At 43.0% G+C, this 22,085-nt stretch overlaps 1 protein-coding gene across 3 annotated transcripts in view; it reads left to right on the top strand.

Moving 5' to 3' along the window:
- The window catches only part of LOC133536914 (potassium/sodium hyperpolarization-activated cyclic nucleotide-gated channel 4-like), a 308,924-nt gene that overhangs the window by 236,557 nt on the left and 50,282 nt on the right, over positions 1–22,085 (top strand). For all 3 annotated transcript variants that reach the window (XM_061877619.1, XM_061877628.1, XM_061877638.1), the window contains exons 5-6: positions 3,498–3,644; positions 3,873–4,113. In XM_061877619.1, the coding sequence (XP_061733603.1) occupies positions 3,498–3,644; positions 3,873–4,113 (388 nt within the window). The remainder of the gene's footprint in view (positions 1–3,497; positions 3,645–3,872; positions 4,114–22,085) is intronic.

The raw sequence follows: 22,085 nt of genomic DNA, 5'->3' as shown, positions 1-22,085 counted from the left end.
CCTGTTGACCAGGCCGGCGAGGTCAGCTAACATAGTGGGAGTGGGGACTTCAGAGGTCATTCAATGGAGACATTGTTGACAACAGGAGATATGATGATCAAAGCGTTGCTCCAGCATCAGCCTGTGAATGCTTTATTTCTTTTTTTCTTCCCTTCTCTCTTTTTTTGTTATTCTTTGGCTGAGGGTCAAGGATGCTACCTGTTATTATTCCTGAGGGGCTCTCCGTGTGCTTTGATGTACATCTCTGCTTGCCGCATCCGCTTGTATTACTTTCATTTTTAACAAACAGCATAAACACTAACACCTTTTCTCTTTGATAAACACACACTGTGATATATCTTATCTTGTGCACGCTTTTTGAAGAGCGCTGTCGATGTTTTTCTTCAAGCTTAAATGTTTACAGACATAGTAATACTACATCAACCACTATATTAGACTTAGATTTAGACTTAGACTTCCTTTTTGTTGCCATTCAAATTCAAACTTTACGGTACAGATAAGAACAACATTTTGTTGCAATGTTGTAGTGCAGGAAAAAAGAGCAATAAGGTGCAGATATAAATAAATAGATTACTGTAGAGATGCGCGGATAGGCAATTATATCATCCGCAACGGCATCACCAAAGTCATCATCCACCCGCCGTCCACCCGAACCAACATTTTATCAGAACCGCAACCGCCCGCCACCCGCCCGTTGAAATACATCAGAGGTCGGCAACCTTTACCACTCAAAGAGCTATTTAAACCCGTTTCACAGAGTAAAGAAGACAATGGGAACCGCTAACGTTCTCGCGAATAGGCAATGGTGTTCATCCTGATAACAAGAATAAGTGCTATGCAGCAATTGCCTTTGACACCTTCAACAACATGTGCGAACCAATTGTTAGTCCAGCAGCATGTTTGTTGTATGCAGCTTCCGCAATCTCACATACAAGATTGAAAGGCATACTGGGTGATACAGAGTACACTGACGGTTGTGATATAAACAACTTTAACACTCTTACTAATATGCGCCACGCTGTGAAACCACACCAAACAAGAATGACAAACACAATTCGGGAGAACATACTCACAGTAACACAACATAAACGTAACACAACAAATACGTAGAATCCTTTGCATCCATTACAATTCCTGAATATATTTTACACCCCCGCGCATGGCGGGGTGTATAAAATAGTCAGGAAGTGTCATGGATGCAAAGGATTCTGGGTATTTGTTGTGTTGCATTTATGTTGTATTACTGTGAGGATGTTCTCCCGAAATGTGTTTGTCATTCTTGTTTGGTGTGGCTTCACAGTGTGGCGCATATTAGTAAGAGTGTTAAAATTGTTTATATCACAATCATTAGTGTACTCTGTTTCACCCAGTATGCCTTGTAGTCGTGTGCGTGTGTCCGCAGAAGCCACACACAACATGTTGCTGGACTGACAAGCAGATTGTACATGCTGTAGAAGGCGTCAAAGGCAAAGGCTTCATAGCACGCCCTAATACTTATTAACTGGGTGACTGCCGGCAGTCATTCTAGAGAATGTTTGCGTCTCCTATTGTCTTCTTTGCTATGTGACGCGGGTCCTAAATGGCTCTTTGAATGGTAAAGGATACCGATCCCTGAACCATGTATATGAAATATTTCCGAATGGTTCATCCGCCACCCGCCCGAATCTAATTAAAATTTATTTTTTTGTCATGTCACCCGCCTGACTCGCGGTTTATCCGCGGACTCTGGGGATGAGACTGCAAACCGCGCATCTCTTGTAGAGATAATTATATTACACTTTGGCATATGCATCCACATTTATGGATGTATGTTATATTGTCTTTATATTCCAGCGAGTTAATCCGTTTTTGGGGGGAATTGAGGGGATTATTATGATGCGTTCAAGAAACTTATGGCCAGAGGGAAGAAGCTGTTACAGAACCTCAGGTTCTGCTACGGAACCTCTTTCTAGAGTCCAGCAGTAAAAACAGTCTTTGGTGGGGGTGGGACGAGTCTCTGCAGATTTTCTGAGCCCTGGCCAGGCAGTGGCTTTTTGCGATTTTCTGGATAGCAGGAAGAGGAGTTCTGGTGACCTCACCCCTCTCTGCAGAGACTTTCAGTCTGAGGCACTGCATGCTCCACTCTACACTTAATAATATATAAACCACAACTTGGTGGATTGGACTTTCACCGTTATGTTGGATCCACTATGGACTGGACTTTCACAATATAATGTTAGACCTGCTCGACATCCATTGCTTTCGGTCTCCTAGGGGGGGAGAGGGGGAGAGGTTGCCCACATATGCGGTCCTCTCCAAGGTTTATAATAGTCACTGTCACCGATGTCCCACTGGGGTGAGTTTTTCCTTGCCTTATGTGGGCTCTGTACCAATGATGTCGTTGTGGTTTGTGCAGCCCTTTGAGACATTTGGGATTTAGGGCTATATAAATAAACATTGATTGATTGACGGATTGAACTTAACCCATTATATCAGGGGTCGGCAACCCAAAATGTTGAAAGAGCCATATTGGACCACAAATACTAAAAATTATTGGTGTTGAGCCGCCAAAAAAATAACTCTTATTTAAGTGTTGTATTGAGGACAACACATGATGTAAGTGGCTAATTGGCTATGTTAGCCTACTATCAAAATGACTACGTGTCGCAGGCTGACGCAAATCTTCTTTGACAGAAATGTTGAAATGCAATATTTATTCTACACATTTGGAAAACATTGGTAAAACTTCTTAGAGGGTGAGATAACACCTGGGAATTACTGTCTAAGAATGCTCAAAGTTATAGATGTGTGTTTCCAAGTTAAAGGAAATGGCAGGCTGTCTTCTTCTAATAGATTTATTACAATTGTTTGATGTGGCGTGGAACAACATGGCGCACAAACAACTATCAGAAATGCAGCCCATATTACATACTGATAATGTGTCATGAGACATGCGAATTAAATACAAAGAGGACATAAGTAAAGTAAATTAAATGAGCTGAAATATACCTACAAATGAGGCAGAATAATACAGCTCATACATACAGCTAGCCTAAATAGCATGTTAGCATTGATTAGCTTGCAGTCATGCTGTGACCATTATGCCTGATTAGCACTCCAACAAGTCATTAACATCAACAAAAACTCACTTTTGGGCATTCACGCACAGCATAAAACATTTGGTGGACAAAATGAGAGAAGGAAGGAGTGGCATAAAACACATCTTTCTGTGGCAGCGTGGGACAAAGTTGCACTTGTAAACAAACTACAATAAGTTCAAGGATCGCTGTAATTAGTAGGACAAAACGGTGCTTGCCAATCACTCATCAGTGAAGCATGTATAACATAAACAATGGGATTTATAACAATTAGGAAGGTTTGTGTCATGTTTATTCTCCTCCAGAAAATATGTTAAAACAAACCACTTTCACACATCTCTGAAAGAGTTCCAGGGAGCCACTAGGTTGCTGACTTAGGCCTTTGAGTAACCGACTGTTGTCTTTGTGTCCCCCCCACAGTACAAGCAAGTGGAGCAATACATGTCCTTCCACAAGCTGCCTGCAGACATGAGGCAAAGAATCCATGACTACTATGAGCACCGCTACCAGGGCAAGATGTTCGATGAGGAGAGCATCCTCGGAGAGCTGAACGAGCCGCTCAGAGAGGTAAGAGAACAAGTCTTTGGGGCTGTGTGAATTATGGTGCACGGGTGGCACGGGAGGGTAAAAAAATGGCATTCCCCTCGGTTCACTTCTTTTTTGCTGACATTTTACCTGACAGGAATGGAGGATCTCAGGAAAGGGAAACGAAATGTCGACGTTCGACCTTCCTGCTCGGAGTTGTGTCGGGTCATTGCGTTTTTTTTGTCAGACGCCGTCTCGTTTCTGTCGCAGGAAATCATCAACTTCAACTGTCGAAAGCTGGTGGCGTCCATGCCTCTGTTCGCCAACGCCGACCCCAACTTTGTCACCTCCATGCTCACCAAGCTCAAGTTTGAGGTGTTCCAGCCTGGGGATTACATCATCAGAGAGGGCACCATAGGCAAGAAAATGTACTTCATCCAGCACGGAGTGGTCAGCGTGCTCACCAAGGGGAGCAAAGAGACCAAGCTGTCGGACGGCTCCTATTTTGGCGGTAAGTCCTCCGTGATTTATTCGATATTAGCTCCCTTTGAGCTTTGAGTGGTGCGCTTGCCACCTCCCTTAAAAGTGTCCCTCATGGTTTATGCAGGACTTTTTTCCCTTCATTCACATCACAAGCGGTCTCTTCAATGTAGGACACATCCAGATGAATAAAGGATTGGAATGTTTTCTATAACCGACGTTAAACATTATTTTAACTGACCTTTTTTGCAACACGGTTTTATAAAGTTGAAAGTTCAGTTAAAGTACCACGGATAGTCGCACACACACCAGATGTGGTGAAATTACCCTCTGCATTTGACCCATCCCCTTGTTCCACCCACTGGGAGGTGGGGGGAGCAGTGAGCAGCAGCGGTGGCTGCGCTCGGGAATCATTTTGGTTATTTAACCCCAATTCCAGCCCTTGATGCTGAGTGCCTAGCAGGGAGGTAATGCGTCCCTATAAATTATATAATAGTTATTTCCCCATAATTCTCCACAAAACCCAGACATGGTAACACTAGGGAACAGTAGAAAATATGGAGTGATTTTTGGTCTAAAACAAGGGGGGCCCAAACCTTTTTCTTCCAAGGGCCAAAGTGAAAATGTGCCAATGGTCCAGGGGCCAAACACAAGAATTTTAAATGTACAGCAGCACCATGAGTGAAGCGTTAAAGTACCACTGATAGTCACACACGATCCAGGTATGGTGAAATTACCCTCTGCATTTGACCCATTCCCTTGTTCCACCCCCTGGGAGGTGAGGGGAGCAGTGAGCAGCAGTGGTGGCTGGGCTCTCAAATCATTTTGATGATTTAACCCTATTCAAACCCTTGATGCTGAGTGCCAAGCAGGGAGGTAATGGGTCCCATTTTTATAGTCTTTGGTATGACTAGACTGGGGTTTGAACTCACAACCTATCGATCTCAGGGCGGACACTCCAACCACAATGCCACCGAGCATACTTGACGATACCTGTCATGATACCTATGATACCTGTTAGCGTGCCATTGTTAGTGTCCTAGTTTTTTTTTTTGGTAAGTTTACAAACACCTTAGTCATATTTTAGAATATTTGATACACATTGCAGTTAGCATTTTAGCTTGCTAACATTAGCATGCTAGCTTTTTTAGCTAACTCAACAGGTATATAGCAATTTATATTTTGGTGTTTCACTAATGCACTGTAAGCATGTTATTGTTAGCATGTTATTGTTTTCATGTTACATTAGTAACATTTTAAGCTTGTTTTGTTCATACATCAGAATCAGAATCAGAAGTACTTTAATAATCCCTGAGGGAAAATTAAGATTTTTAGCACAATCCCATTCAAGAGCAGACAACCATTACAGGGAGACAGAACAGGATCGCTGACGGGTCTGCCAACTTCCGGCGCCCCTTACAAAAAAAGTGAGAAACAGGTAAACACTCGGGGGGGTGAGAAATAAAACATCAGTCTAAGCCTGGGCCCCTGGAGATCAAGTCTGGATGCCAGACTGAGGCCAAGGAGGGGGGGGGACCTCATAGCCATAGCACACATAAAAATGTGTGTAAGAGGGAAACAGCCATCCACCCATCCATTTTCTACCGCTTGTCCCTTTCGGGGTCACGGGGAATGCTGGAGCTTATCGCAGCTGCATTCCGGCGTCAAAGACATTAAAAGAGCAGAGCTGATGCAACCTGCTGCCACTCCTGCTGTCACGGCGCGGATTCGAACCCGCTTCCCTCCTGCATCTGAGGGTAACAGTTCCTCCTCTGGCTGCTCACTCGGACACGCTCGCGCTGCACGCACACGCAAGAACAAGGCTACTGGTAATCACTCATCAGCACACCTGGACTTGACGAGAGGGAGCAGTTTAAAGAGACAGCAAAGCCAGGAGGCCTTCGTCAGAACGTAGCCCATCTCACCCGATGTCTTCAGTGATCGTGTCCTTGCCCCACGACCTCCTCCCGGATTGTTGCTTGCCTTACCCGATCCTTGACCACTGTTGGGACCCTGACATCGTTGCCTTTCTCCAACCCCCGACTGCTTGCCTTCCCGCTGACTACCCCTTTGCCTCACCCCTTTTGGATTCGACGAACGATACATCCAACACACCCTGACAACAACCTCTGGTAAATTCACATTGGTTAATTCCACACATAGTCTGCATTCACTCACTAGTGGTAGCATACACATCCCACACATTCATTAAAGGTTTAAAGGGGAACATTATCACCAGACCTATGTAAGCGTCAATATATACCTTGATGTTAACCGATTTTCGAACTCTAAAAGGGTGAATTTGGCGATTTAAACGCCTTTCAATTGATAGCCTGTCGGATAACCTTTCACCCGTCACGTCACAACATGAAGCGATCCGCCATTTTCTCAATCTTATTACACGCACCAAGTCAAATCAGCTCTGTTATTTTCTGTTTTTTTGACTGTTTTCCCGTACCTTGGAGACATCATGCCTTGTCAGTATTCTTCTTCCTCCAAACACGACGAGTTGAGTTTATACCAAAATGGATACATGGACAGCAGAGGATTGGGAGAATAGCATGTGGTCAGATGAAACCAAAATATAACTTTTTGGTATAAACTCACCTCGTCGTGTTTGGAGGAAGAAGAATACTGAGTTGCATCCCAGGAACACCATACCTACTGTGAAGCATGGGGGTGGTGGAAAAATCATGCTTTGGGGCTGTTTTTCTGCTAAGGGGACAGGACGACTGATCCGTGTTAAGGAAAGAATGAATGGGGCCATGTATTGTGAGATTTTGAGCCAAAACCTCCTTCCACCAGTGAGAGCTTTGATTGGTTGACCAAATACTTATTTTCCACCATAATTTATAAATGCATTCTTTAAAATTCCTACAATGTGAGTTCCTAGATTTTTTTTTTCACATTCTGTCTCTCATAGTTGAAGTGTACCTATTATGAAAATTAAAGACCTCTGTTATCATTTTAAGTGGGAGAACTTGCACAATCGGTGGCTGACTAAATACTTTTTGCCCCACTGTATGTTACACTTAGGTAAGTTATACAAAATGACTTGATGGGCCAAATTTTGCCCCCGGACCCCACTTTGGCCATCCCTGGTCTAGGACATATTTTGCTTTATTCATATTGAAGTATTTCTTGCCATCATATGTTGTATATATTTCGTATATGTGAGTCCCAGTTCTTTTTATCATCTATTATTATACCTAAAAATTTGATTTATTTTACCTTGTCAATGTCTGTTCCTTCTTTTGGACTGCTTTTGTGTGGACATGTGGACAAAACTGCTGTGAGTGATGAGCCTTCTTGCCAGACAAATTCCTGGGACCGACAAGCATTTTTTACTCAATATGATTTATAACTAAGGTTGCCCGATGTAGACGATATTCACCATAAATTATATGGCGCGACAGCTTTTAATACTGTCGTCATATCACAATAATACTGCACACGTTAATGACACGGTCGACAAGCAAAGGAAGGCGTCCTCAACGTGATGTAGCATTCTCGCTGGTGGCTAATGTCGATCCACAGTTCAGCCTCGCTTCAATCCATCCATCCATTCATCTTCCATCCATCCATCCATCTTCCTCCGCTTGTCCGAGGCCGGGTCGCGGAGGCAGCAGCCTAAGCAGGGAAGGCCAGACTTCCCTCTCCCCAACCACTTCGTCCAGCTCCTGCCGTGGGATTCCGTGGCGTTCCCAGCCCAGCCGGGAGAGGTAGTCTTCTCAACATGTCCTGGGTCTTCCCCGTGGCCTCCTACCGGTCGGACGTGCGTCCTGACCAGATGCCCGAACCACCTCATCTGGCTCCTTTCGATGTGGAGGAGCAGCAGCTTTACTTTGAGCTCCCACCGGATGGCAGAGCTTCTCACCCTATCTCTAGGGGAGAGCCCCGCCACCCGTCAGAGGAAATTAATTTTTGCCATTTGTACTCGTAATCTTGTCCTTTTCGGTCATGACCCAAAGCTCATGACCATAGGTGAGGATGGGAGCGTAGATTGACCGGTAAATTGAGAGCTTTGTCTTCCGGCTCAGCTCCTTCTTCACCACAATGAATCGATACAGCGTCCGTGTTATTAAAGACGCCGCACCGATCTGCCTGTCGATCTCACGATCCACTCTTCCCTCACTCGTGAACAAGACTCCTAGGTACTTGAACTCCTCCACTTGGGGCAAGATCTCCTCCCCAACCCGGAGATGGCACTCCACCCTTTTCCGGGCGAGAACCATGGACTCGGACTTGGAGGTGCTGAATCCCATTCCAGTCGCTTCACACTCTGCTGCGAACCAATCCAGTGAGAGCTGAAGATGCCGGCCAGATGAAGCCATCAGGCTACAGAAAGCAGAGACCTAAGCCTGCAGTCAACAACACGGATCCCATTCAATACCCTGACTGCGCATAGGAATCATGTCTATAAAAGTCAATTTCTCGCTTCCATATTAGCAAATAAACCACATTTCTTACATGTAGCATTATCACTGGAGAACTAGAAGATAAGGAGTAGCTAAACATGCCACACTATGCACTGTAGGAGGATACAAAAAAGCATAGCTAGCAGTTAAGCTAGAGCTCTTTAATGTAAACAGTGCTGGGCAGATCGATACAAATATTAACTGTAATGATACCAAGTATAGTATCCGTCCATGGTCTGGGCTTGCCTGCTTAGGGTGCTGCCCCCGTGACCCGACCTCGGATAGGCGGAGTAAAATGGATGGACGGATGGATAATCCCCTCAATTCCCCCCAAAAAATGGATTAACTCGCTGGACTATAGAGACAATATAACATACATCCGTAAACATGCTTATTGCTCTTTTATCCTGCACTACAACGAGCTAATGCAACATGTTCTTAACTGTACTGTAAAGTTCACATTTGAATGACAAAAAAAAGGAAGTCTAAGTAAGTTGCAAGTTGCAAACAGACACTTTTAATTCAATTTATATCAACTTCAAAGTGATTCATTGTTGCTTTGCTGAGAAGGAATCCATGTTTCTTTGATTCAATGCTGATTCAGTTGCACAGGTGTTCCACTTGAGTTTGAGTTTAGTTCGAACATGCAAGCATACAACATGATACATCACCGTTTCCAGTCTCTCTTTTCAACATGTTCTATAAGTAGTAGGAAGAAGCGGATCTTATTTAATCCTACCCTATTTTCTTTTACACAACAGTTGCTAAAACGTGTTCACTTCCTGTTCTCAATTTTGTGTGGAAAATAAGACGGTATACCGCAGGGTAGTATAGCTCTGTTGGTAGAGTGGCCGTGCCAGCCACTTGAGGGTTCCAGGTTCGATCCCCGCTTCCGGCATCCGAGTCCCTGCCGTTGTGTCCTTGGGCAAGACACTTAACCCACCTGCTCCCAGTGCACACCCACCCTGGTTAAAAAAAAATGTAACTTAGATATTGGGGTTGACTATGTACAGTGGGGCAAAAAAGTATTTAGTCAGCCACCGATTGTGCAAGTTAACCAACTTAAAATGATACCAAAAGGGATACATGTATGATACAGCAGAGGATTGGGAGAATGCCATGTGGTCAGATGAAACCAAAGTAGAACTTTTTGGTATAAACTCAACTCGTCGTGTTTGGAGGAAGAAGAATACTGAATTGCATCCCAAGAACACCATACCTACTGTGAAGCATGGAGGTGGAAACATCATGCTTTGGGGCTGTTTTCCTGCTAAGGGGACAGGACGATTGATCCGTGTTAAGGAAAGAATGAATGGGGCCATGTATCGTGAGATTTTGAGCGAAAAACTCCTTCCATCAGTGAGAGCTTTGAATGGTTGACCAAATACTTATTTCCCACCATAATTTACAAATAAATTATTTAAAATTCCTACAATGTGAATTCCTGGATTTTTTTCTTTCACATTCTGTCTCTCACAGTTGAAGTGTACCTATGATGAAAATTACAGACCTCTGTCATCATTTTAAGTGGGAGAACTTGCACAATCGGTGGCTGACTAAAAACTTTTTTGCCCCACTGTAAAAGCGCTTTGGTTCACTAGAGAAAAGCGCTATATAAATATAATTCACTTCACTTCAATTTATTCACAATATACTCCGTGAGTAATCACAATAAAAATAAATAAATAAATAATACTCGGTGAAGTAAGTTGCATTTTATATGGTGAAATTGATTGATTGATTGAAGCAGTGGCCTAGTGATTAGAGTGTCCGCCCTGAGATCGGTAGGTTGTGAGTTAAAACCCCGGCTGAGTCATACCAAAGACTATAAAAAAAAATGGGACCGATTGCCTCCATGCTTGGCACTCAGCATCAAGGGTTGGAATTGGGGGTTAAATCCCCATAAATGATTCCCGGGCGCGGCACCGCTGCTGCCCACTGCTCCCCTCACTTACCAGGGGGTGATCAAGGTGATGGGTCAACTGCAGAGGACAAATTTCATGACATCTAGTGTGTGTGTGTGTGTGTGACAATCATTTGTACTGTAACTTAACTTAACTTAATTTAACTTGTATTAGTAGATTGCACAGTACAGTAAATATTCCGTACAATTGACTACTAAATGGTAAAACCCAAATAAGTTTTTCAATCAATTCATGGTTAGATGAGTACGATTATTTTTGAAAAAATGAACGAATGGATGGATGAAATAAATTCAGAATGTATATCATGGTTCTTCGTCTTTGTACTTTGTAAACACTTTAAGCTTGAAGAGTTTCAACTTACTTGTTGTAAGTGAATAGTTTTCTTCTTTTGCCCGAATAAAGCGCGCAAAGGTCTCCGCCGGAGGGGGATTGCCCGGCCTCGCTGACTCACTTGGTGTGGGCGGCCATTTGTCAGCGCCATAACTCTGTGAGAAAGTCACTCTGGTATTGAAGACCTATTAGCTTCCTCACCCCCGTACTCTGGCAGAGATTAGGAAAGTCACAGAAAGATGACAGAGTCGTGCCGCCGCTCCTTCCTCCCGCCCCCCCCCCACGTCATGTCACGTCTCACTCTGAAGCAAAACGAGGTGCAATCAAAGGCAGCTTTTGATAAGCACCTCAAACCGGCCTCACGCAAGGTCACGGAGCCCGCAAAGAGCCTCCAACGGCCAACACATCAATTACCGCCGCTAACAAAAGGATGAACTAAAACGTCACAACAAGGTTCTCGGGCCGGCCGCTGAGACGGGCGGCGGAGATGCTGTTCAGATAAGTGTTCCAATAGTCAGAGGAGAGGAGAGGACAAGTGCAGGCGGGGGGGGAGGCATGAGGAGGGAGTGTGCATGTTGTCGTCCTATCCAGAGAGAAGGCTTGGCAGCGTTTCATGTGTCCCTTGGCATTAGGACTGCAGTCACATTACATTTCCCCCTCTCGGCGCTCGGATCGCTGTGCGCCCAAGCCGACGCTCCCATCCAGGACATGTCGTGTCCACTTTAGACATTAGGCCTTTCTCTGGCTCAAGCTAATCCAACAGCTAACAAAGTGGAGCAGACTGCTGAGTACATAATGGCGTAAATAATTCAGCCTGTTGATGAATGAATGGGTTACGCTACATGAGTTCGCCGACAAAGCTGACGTGCACTGTATTCTCTGTGGCGTAAAACCACCACTTCAGACGCTGATTTGGCTTGACAAAAAAAGAAAAAATGCAAAAACTAAGGTCCTGCAGTCCTGGGTTCAATCCCAGGCTCGGGATCTTTCTGCAGGGGCGCTAAAAAGGGGGGGGGGGTAAAGGAGACAGATTCTAGGTGCCCATGATGGAGGGGGGCCCAGAGAGGCCCCTAATGATGATGAAATTATAATACAGAGGGGTCCTGTAAAGATACAGGGGCCCTGTAAAGATTATTTTCATGGGGCCCAAAATCCCTAGCGGCGTCCCTGTCTTTCTTTGTGGAGTTTGCATGTTCTCCCCGTGAATGCGTAGGTTCCCTCCTGGTACTCCGGCTTCCTCCCACTTCCAAAGACATGCACCTGGGGATAGGTTGATTGGCAACACTAAAATTGGCCCTAGTGTGTGAATGTACGTGTGAATGTTGTCTGTCTATCTGTGTTGGCCCTGCGATGAGGTAGCGACTTGTCCAGGGTGTACACCGCCTTCCACCCGATTGCAGCTGAGATAGGCGCCAGCGCCCTTTGCGATCCCAAAGGGGAATAAGCGGTAGAAAATGGATGGATGGATGGATGAAAATCTTCAACAAACTAGACCAGGGGTAGGGAACCTATGGCTCGCGAGCCAGATGTGGATCGTTTGATGACTGCATCTGGCTCTCGGATAAATCTGAGCTGACACTGCTTAACAAAATAAGTAATGAATAATTCCGCTTGTAATCAAAGTGTTAAAAATAACGTTCAAAATATAAAACATGCTCATGGATTTCAAGACATGCACCTGGGGATAAGTTGATTGGCATCACTAAATTGGCCCTAGTGTGTGAATGTGAGTGTGAATGTTGTCTATCTGTGTTGGCCCTGCGATGAGGTGGTGACTTCTCCAGGGTTTACCCCGCCTGCCGCCAGAATGCAGCTGAGATAGGCTCCAGCGACCCCCCGCAACCCCAAAAGGGAATAAGCGGTAGAAAATGGATGGATGGATGGATGGATGGATGGATGTATGAGTAATAATCTGGAAGCCGCAGGTATGGCAAAGAGACGGATCAAGATTTTAACGAACAATGTAGGTCGGAAAAAACGAAGAAAAAGTAAATTTAAAAAAACTTATTTTTACAGAGATAAAAAAGAAGGATTTCCGACTATAGACGGAACAATCACATACCTGCACACCTCTCAGACATCTGTGATACCACAGGGAGAATGCTAATAGTTCTGTAGATTGTGATCTCGTTTGTTTTTTTCTGAATTAAAGACTGCTGTGACCATGGCTGGCTGCCAGTCTCTTGGGCACAGAGCCTGTCTAAAGCAGGCCTGGGCAATTATTTTGACTGGGGGGCCACATTTCGAGAAAGAATTGTGTCTGAGGGCCGGAATATCTATTTTTAGGAACACTAATACAAAACCTCATAATAATGTCTGATTGAATGCTAAAAACGTTTTGACAGACCGCCTTGAAAAACGGAATGGAATTTTTTTTTCTATGAACGATAAAACACTGAATATTGACAAGATATGAACATCACACCCCCTCTTGATCGACATATTTTACAATCAAGCAAAATGTGACAAAAACGCGTCAAACCCCTCAGGCAAACGCTATAGGGTGCTAAAAGCTGGCACAAATAGTCTAAAAAACAGCTTTTACCCAAAAGCCATACTCCCGTCCAAAGGCAAAACCTAGTAACTTACTTCTAGCTGATTTTGAGAAAACAAAGGAAAACCAATCTATCTTGATGCTGTCTTACAAAGATCTACAAAGTCATCAAACGTATAGATGTTTTCTTGAGCTTTCATTTTCTTGCCGATTGAGCCATGGATTGAATCTGTTCTCATGAACGTGTGGCCTTTCTCTAGATATTTTATTACAATCTTGGGTGGGCCCCATTCTGCATTTACACATTAGGCAAGAGCCGTGTACAGCGTCCAGTTTGTATTTTGACCTCCACAGTTATCTGCCCAAAAGAGTGTGCAAGGGGAAGAATCAAGAACAATACATTTAATGAAGGTGCTTGCAACGTCCTGGGCCAATCTTCCAAATATCCCCTCGTGTCATAATATCACATAATCAGGTTGACCGTCGGCCCCCATTTGTGCAAATGTCTCATTAAAGACAATAAGGCGACTGACAAAGAAGCTCCGATTGGTCCCTTGAGATACTAGGTTTTTCTGTTGTATCTACGCGGTTATGTGGTAGGTGGTAGGTCCTGCCATGCGCGTAACAGCTTACTTACGGAACAAATTACAATATCGCATACACTAATGTAAAGCATATCACCTAGGAACTCCAAAATTATTATCAGCTCAGTTTTGACCAAAATTGAGTTACTGGGGTTTGCCTTTGGACGAGTGCATAGTAGCATTATCAGGCACTGAGTGAGCACAATGCGTCCATCATGTCCTCATGTGTCATGTCTTTTTATTTTTTTTATTTTTTCGGACTATAATGTGCAATAATGTTAAATGTATATGTGTATATATATTCATATGTATGCATATATGCATGTGTGTGGATATATATATACTTATATATAGATACATCTCTTATTTATATCTTTTTTTACTATTTATGTTACCAAATTGTATATGCACCTTAGGGTATCTGCTCCAATTCCGTTGTTCTTTGAACCTGTTCACTGCAATGACAATAAATCTCTATTCTATTCAAAAATGTGACAACCAGCGAAATATGAAAGCAAAGGGTAAAAATACAATATACAATCTGATATATAACTAAGCTTTAGAACTTTGTTGTGAACATCTCCTTCCACGTCTGTCCCTGACACCCACATTTCAGGCTGACACTCTGTGGAAACGCTCCCCACTCCCACTGCTTGGTGCCTCGTCTGAGCTGCTGTGACTTAGATTACCATAGTAACTAGTATATCATGCAAAAGCACAGATTCCGACCATTGAAATAATTTGTATTGTTCAAGACTTACGGTCATTTGAAAACCTCACTGCACATCATAGTGGCAGCTACACTTTCCATCTTCAAGATGTAAAAAAAAATATTTGGGAATGTCCGGCGGGACAGATTGAAATACTTAACGGGCTGCATGTGGCCCTCGGGCCTTAATTTGCCCAGGTCTGGTCTAAAGGATTAATTTATTATTTTGGAGTTTCTGCAAATCATCTACAGTATGGAGTCCATACTGCTCCTTACTTGTGTTGCCCTCTGTTTAGAAAATAATGGCTGTGTAATAAGTCATTTTCAACTGAAAGTAAACCTTAACTGTTCTATAAGCTGTTTACCAACAACCTTAAAAAGCATATCCAAATGTACTTTCTATTAAACTGTCAATTGAGAACACATACATTCATTGAAATGTGATTGATAGACTCCCTTTTGAGAGGTACTAGAAGTTGTTGTAAAAGTCTTACATCACTTATTCGACTCAAGCACCACTTTAGTTACTCTTGAATTCTCGCTTGCTCGTGGCAATATCTCGCAGGTGCCACGTCCTCTGAGCGTACGTCCCACCAATTAATTTCATGAATGACTAACCCGTGTTTGGTAACAAACTCCCTGTGGTTCTGGGCTTACCTCTCTGACCCCCACCCGTGGTACCCCCCACGGGAATGGTACTGACAGAAATTATCTCGGAAAAATGGAGTCAAGCGCGTAAAAGACAGAGTGGTTGAGAGGGGTGGGGTAATTTTTGATTACAGGAAAGCAAATTAGTTTGTGTTCCAAAGCTGCAGTGCATTTCCGCATATGTTTAATTGGCGTCATCTTAGGTAGGAACAGTGGTAAGTATTGTTATACAATCATCCCTCACCACATTGTTAGTCAAAGTTTGCGGCTTGGAATGCAATGAAATTGAATTAAACCTTTTTTTTTATTGCACTTAAGAAGTAGAACTCGTCCAAGAACAGACAGGGGGGTGGACCGGTGCAATGGACGTCCAGTGGATCTAGTTAATAGTGTGAGAGTCCAGTCCATAGTGGAGCCAGCATGGGATCTTCTCAAGTGGAGACAAGTCAGCAGCGCAGGGACATCCCTAACTGATGCACAGATGAGTGGTCCACCCCAGGTCCCGACTTTGAACAGCTTGCGCGTCAGCTGTGGTCACCTAATAACCTCTCCACGCAGGAGAGGGGGGCAGAGCAGAAAAGAGACGGCAGATCAACTGGTCTAAAAGGGGGGTCTATTCAAAGGCTGGAGTATACAAATGAGTTTTAAGATGACACATAAAGGCCTACTGAAATGAGATGTTCTTATTTAAACGAAGATAGCAGGTCCATTCTATGTGTCATACTTGATCATTTCACAATATTGCCATATTTTTACTGAAAGGATTTAGTAGAGAACATTGACGATTAAGTTCGCATTTTTTGGTGCTGATAAAAGCCTTGCCTTTACCGGAAGTCACAGACGATGACGTTACAAGGGTGAGGGCTCCTCACGTCCTCACATTGTTTATAATGGGAGCCTCCAGCAGCAAGAGCTATTCGGAACGAGAAAACAATAATTTTATGATTAATTTGAGCGAGGATGAAAGATTCGTGGATGATGATATTGATAGCGAAGGACTAGAATTTTTTTTTTTTTTTAAATAAAATAAAAATAAAAAAAAGGCGATTTGCATTGGGACAGATTCAGATGTTTTTAGACACATTTACTAGGATATATCTGGGAAAGCCCTTATCTTTCTATTGTGTTGCTAGTGTTTTATTGAGATTAAATAGTACCTGATAGTCGGAAGGGTGTATCCACGGGTGTGTTGACGCCAGTGTCTGAGGAAAGTCACGGCAGATACAAGGACGGCACAAACTCCAGAGATCTCCGGTAAGAGGCTACTTTTTAACTCAATTTTCTCACCGAAACCTGCCGGTTGACTAGTGGTCGGGAACCATGTTCGCTTGACCGCTCTGATCCATAGTAAAGCTTTACCTCCGGGAATTTTAAACAAGGAAACACCGTGTGTTTGTGTGGCCGTTGTGTCCTTGGGCAAGACACTTTACCCACTTGCTCCCAGTGCCACCCACACTAGTTTAAATGTAACTTAGATATTGGGGTTTCACTATGTAAAGCGCTTTGAGTCACTAGAGAAAAGCACTATATAAATATAATTCTCTTCTCTCTTCTCTTCTGATGTAGGCTTACCAAAGTCGTACTAAAAATTTGTTGATAGATTTTTCACCGCTGTGTGTAATATTCTATATTCTATATTTTCAAAAGAACATATAACATTTTGGTGTTGTTAACTTGAGTCATATTGCAGTCTACATGTATTTCTTATGTGTGAATGCCATCAAATTGCAGTCTATACATATCTATGTGTGACTGCCATCTACTGGTCACAATTATCATTTCACCATGTACCAAATAGAATAGCTTCGAGGTCAGTAAGCACAACCCAAATTATTCCGTACAGTAGGCGCCCCGGGTTATAAGACACACGGTCGAGTTTTGAGAAAATGAAAGTATTTTACGTGTGCCTTACAGTCCGAAAAATATGGTAAACACCTAGTTCTCCTCTTAGTGGTTGAGGCCTGGAACAACAGTGTGGAGTGTTTCTGCATGTGGACATTATGTAGAGTAACTGGAAATGGGTGGGTAAATAGAGCGGTAAGTCAAGTACCATCCAGGACTTACATAGTCTAGTCCAGTGTTTTTCAACCTTTTTTGAGCCAAAGCACATTTTTCGTATTAAAATATCCAAAGGCACACCACCAGCAGAAATCATTTAAAAATGTATCTCGATATTGATGATTTAAAAGTCTTCGTCGCAATTGCTGAATTTTAATTTAAACCATAACCAACCATGCTTCACTATACTCGTCTCAAAGTACTGTCACGACCTGTCACATCACGCCGTGACTTATTTTGAGTTTTTCAGTCTTTTCCTGTGTGTAGTGTCTTACACTCCTAATTTGGTGGCTTTTCCTATTTTCTTCTTAGTTTCATGTCTTTCTTTGAACGTTATTCCTCGCACCTGCTTTGTTTTAGCAATCAAGACTATTTCAGTTGTTGCTATCCTTCTTTGTGTGGACATTGTTGTCATGTCATGTACGGATGTACTTTGTGGACGCCATCTCTGCTCCACAGACTGTAAGTTTTTGCTGTCGTCCAGCATTCTGTTTTTGTTCACTTTGTAGCCAGTTCAGTTGTAGTTTCATTCTGTATAGCCATCCCTAAGTTTCAATGCCTATTGTTAGGGGCACTCACCTTTTGTTTATGTTGGGTTTAAGCATTAAACACCTTTTTTACCTGGACACTGCCTCCCGCTGTCATCTTCATATTGTGATCATGACAACCCATGTTCCCTAAGTCTACAAAGCAAATAGCTACCTGATATGGAAGATTGTTACACGGTTACTCTGTCGAGGTCTAGACAGCACAGTCACTCAACAACGACACATTATTTAAGAATTATAAGTACTTGTTTGCAAAAAATATATTTGAAATATGAAATTAGATCATCTCATTCAGATAATCTCACCAGACTGTATCTCACTGTGGAACAGTGGTTGAACAAAACACCGTTTTAGTCTAAACGTTTATTATTCAAAGAGATAAACGAAATAAATGTTGTGCTTGTGATTTCAATACATAATTTTGCTTTGACATTCTGTAGCCGACCCGTTTTTGGCCCGCAACTTTTTAGATTTAGAACCCCCGATATGGACGGATAGGTAGAGTGTATCCATCACAAATTTCAACGTCCGCTGTGACACGAATGGATGCATTACCAAGATTAATGTGTGCGGAAACTATCAACAACCAAGCATTCTCTTGACTTTGAACTGTAGCCTCGCTGAAGGGAGAGAGCATTTTATTTTTTATTTTTTTTGTGGGGCCATGTTTACTGAGAATGTTGATTAGTTTTGTGCATGCGCTCAGTGAGAGGGTCTGCCATCTTTTCATTATTTCTCTGGAACCCCCTGGTGAGAGGGCACGGAGACGGACTCGAGCAGCCAAGGCATAATTAAACTTCCGCGGTCGGGTCGTGTGCCGATAAACGCCTCGCCACCATTTCTCATTACTTAACAGTGGAGCCTAAATGATACGCCGTCACCGGGCGAATTAATTGGTATTTGGTGAGGGCAGCGTGGTCAGGCTCGTCGCCTACACGTGTCACGGGGCTGCGCGGATGTCACGCATTATCTGACCCCGATTAAGAACTCAACACGACTTAAGTATATAATAACTCTGGCAAACCTCCCAAGAGTCCAAACTGTCATGGCAGGTGGAAACTAGACGGTGCTCCTCTAAATTTCTTTTGTACATTTAGGAAGGAATTGTCCACCTTAGGATGAGTTTGGGCTCATTTTCATGGTGGAAAACTACCACGTGGGCCAGTTTATTACGGATAGGATCATGCTTTGCATCAGAATTTCACTTTGATTTCCATCAACCGCAGCTCCCTAATGCTGGCAGCACTCGTGTCACCTGTGACTGTGAATAAGGTCATCTATGTACCGTATTTCCTTGAATTGCCGCCGGGGCGCTAATTAATTTAAAACATCTTCTCACTCCTGCGCTTACCAAAGGCATGCGGTAAAAGTAAGCGTGCGCTAATTATTTCAAAACCTCTTCTCAATCCGGCACTTACCAAAGGTATGCAGTAAAAAATTTGAGTCTGATGTAAGCTTGGACCTTAAATCCTACTGAATAGCTCTTAATCTTCTTCCCTTTATGCGATTTCAAATCACCGGTATTGAAATCAGCCTCCTCCATTTTGAAAATGCTGACAGGGGAAGTGTCACTCGGGACGTCACAAGTTTGACCAGGCGGTAATACTAAGCATGCGCTAAATATTTTGAGAAGCGAGTTTGACCCGGCAGTAATTCAAGGCTGGTGCATACTATATGCCCTGCGGCAATTCAAGGAAATACGGTATGTTCTAATTCTAGTCTTATACTTGGATTGGTCAGATCTAGTCTGACAAGATCTACACTAAATCAGGCTTCATGTCCGTCCTCCCCATTAGGACGTTTCAAAGTGTAAATTACGATCCACCTTGAAAACAAAGTATTTTATTTTGAAAGTAAACCGGATGATTTTTTTTGTATTTGTGCATGGCATTTTGTCCAATGCAAGCAGAGTTTAGCTTATCTTTTTTTTTTGCACTACAAGGCGCACTTAAAATACTTCTTTTTTCTCAAAAGTCGACAGTGCGCCTTACAACCCGGTGCGCCCAATGTACAGAATAATTGTGTTTTTGCTTACCGACATCAAAGAAATTTTATTTGCTACATGATGAAATGATAAGTGTGACCAGTACAAACATAAGAGATGTGTGTAGACTGCAATACGGCGGCAATAGGTCTCAAATAAACGCCACCAACATTGTATCTGTTCCATTGAAAATATACAACATTACACACGGCGCTCAAAAATATATCAACATGTTTTAGTTCTTTCTTTATATTTTACTTTTAAAGGCCTACTGAAACCCACTACTACCCACCACGCAGTATGTTGTATATCAATGATGAAATATTAACATTGCAACACATGCCAATATGGCCTTTTTAGTTTACTAAATTACAATTTTAAATTTCCTGGGAGTTTCGTCTTGAAAACGTTGTGTAATGATGACGTGTACGCTAGACGTTACAGGTTTTTAGGAAGTATGAGCGCTGCACACACACATAGCTAAATGCCGTCTGCTTAATTACACAGTATTTTGGAGATTTGTGCTGCTGAATCTTTTGCAATTTGTTCAATTAATAATGGAGAAGTCAAAGTAGAAAGATGGAGTTGGGAAGCTTTAGCCTTTAGCCACACAAACACAAGGTGATTCCTTGTTTAAAATTCCCAGAGGTGAAAATTTACTATGGATCACAGCGCGGTCAAGAGAACATGGATTCAGACCAAATGTCAACCAGCAGGTTTCGGTGAGAAAATTGTGGTTAAATAGTTGCTTCTTACCGGAGAAAAGCTGAGCTTGGGCCGTCCGTACAGCTGCCGTCGACTTCCCTGAGACACTGCGCGTCAACACACCTGTGGAGTTACCCTTCCGACTGTCAGGTACTATTAAACTCACTAAAACACTAGCAGCACAATAGAAAGATAAGGGATTTCCCAGAATTATCCGAGTAAGTGTGTCTAAAAACATCTGAATCCGTCCCAATGCATTTGCGTTTCTTTTTTAACTTGTTTTTTTTTTTTTTTTTAGTCAGTCGCTATCAATATCCTCAAACACAAATCTTTCATCCTCGCTCAAATTAATGGGGAAATTGTCGTTTTCTCGGTCCGAATAGCACTTTTTTTTGGAGGCTCCCATTAAAAACAATGTGAACATGTAAGCAGCCCCCACACTTGCGACGTCATCGTGTGCGACTTCCGGTAGAGGCAGGGCTTTTCTCTTAACACAGACAGTTGAGAACTTTATCTCGGATGTTCTCTCCTAAATCCTTTCAGCAAAAATATTGTCAATATCGTGAAATGATCAAGTATGACACATAGAATGGACCTGCTATCCCCGTTTAAATAAGAATATCTCATTTTAGTTGGCCTTTAACAAGGCATTTTCCACCTCAGGATGTGTTTGGGCTCATTTTCATAGTGGAAAACTACCACGTGGGCCAGTTCATTAGGGATAGGATCATGCTCTGCATCAGAATTTCAATTAGATTTCCATCAACCGCAGCTCCCTAATGCTGGCAGCATTCGTGTCACTTGAGACTGCGAGTAAGTCTTCTATGTATGTTCTAATTCTAGTCTTAGCCTTGAATTGGTCAGATCCATCCATCCATCCTTTTCCTACCGCTTATTCCCTTTGGGTTCGCTGGGGGCGCTGGTGCCTATCTCAGTTACAATCGGGCGGAAGGCGGTGTACACCCTGGACAAGTCGCCACCTCATTGCAGGGCCAACACAGATAGACAGACAACATTCACACTCACATTCACACACTAGGGCCAATTTAGTGTTGCCAATCAACCTATCCCCAGGTGCATGTCTTTGGAGGTGGGAGGAAGCCAGAATACCCGGAGGGAACCCACGCGTTCACAGGGAGAACATGCAAACTCCACATAGAAAGATCCAGAGTCCGGGATTGAACCCAGGACTACTCAGGACCTTCGTATTGTCAGGCAGACGCACTAACCCCTCTTCCACCGTGCTGCCCCCAATTATTTTATCGAGAACTGTAAATTTGACCTATTAAATAAACAAATATAGGCAATGGTAAAACAAATGTGTACTGTTGAACCAAAAATGGTAACATAAGCTAGCCAATGGTGTTCTTATTGTGATTGGAATTGTGATCTGTGTATATTTATTGGTTGAAAAGTTCAGCTTTGAGATTAGACAATGTCTCTTGTAGGGTTGTACGGTATACCTGTATTAGTATAGTACCGCGATACTAATGAATCATATTCGGTACTATACCGCCTCTGAAAAGTACCGGTCTGCCCCCCCACCCCCCGTCGTCATCACGTTGCTGGTTTTATGAGCAGACGACCATGTTCAGCAGTG

The sequence above is a fragment of the Nerophis ophidion genome, linkage group LG02, assembly GCF_033978795.1.
Source record: "Nerophis ophidion isolate RoL-2023_Sa linkage group LG02, RoL_Noph_v1.0, whole genome shotgun sequence".
In the NCBI taxonomy this organism is placed as follows: Eukaryota; Metazoa; Chordata; class Actinopteri; order Syngnathiformes; family Syngnathidae; genus Nerophis; species Nerophis ophidion.
This window is presented reverse-complemented; position numbering and strand designations above follow the sequence as displayed.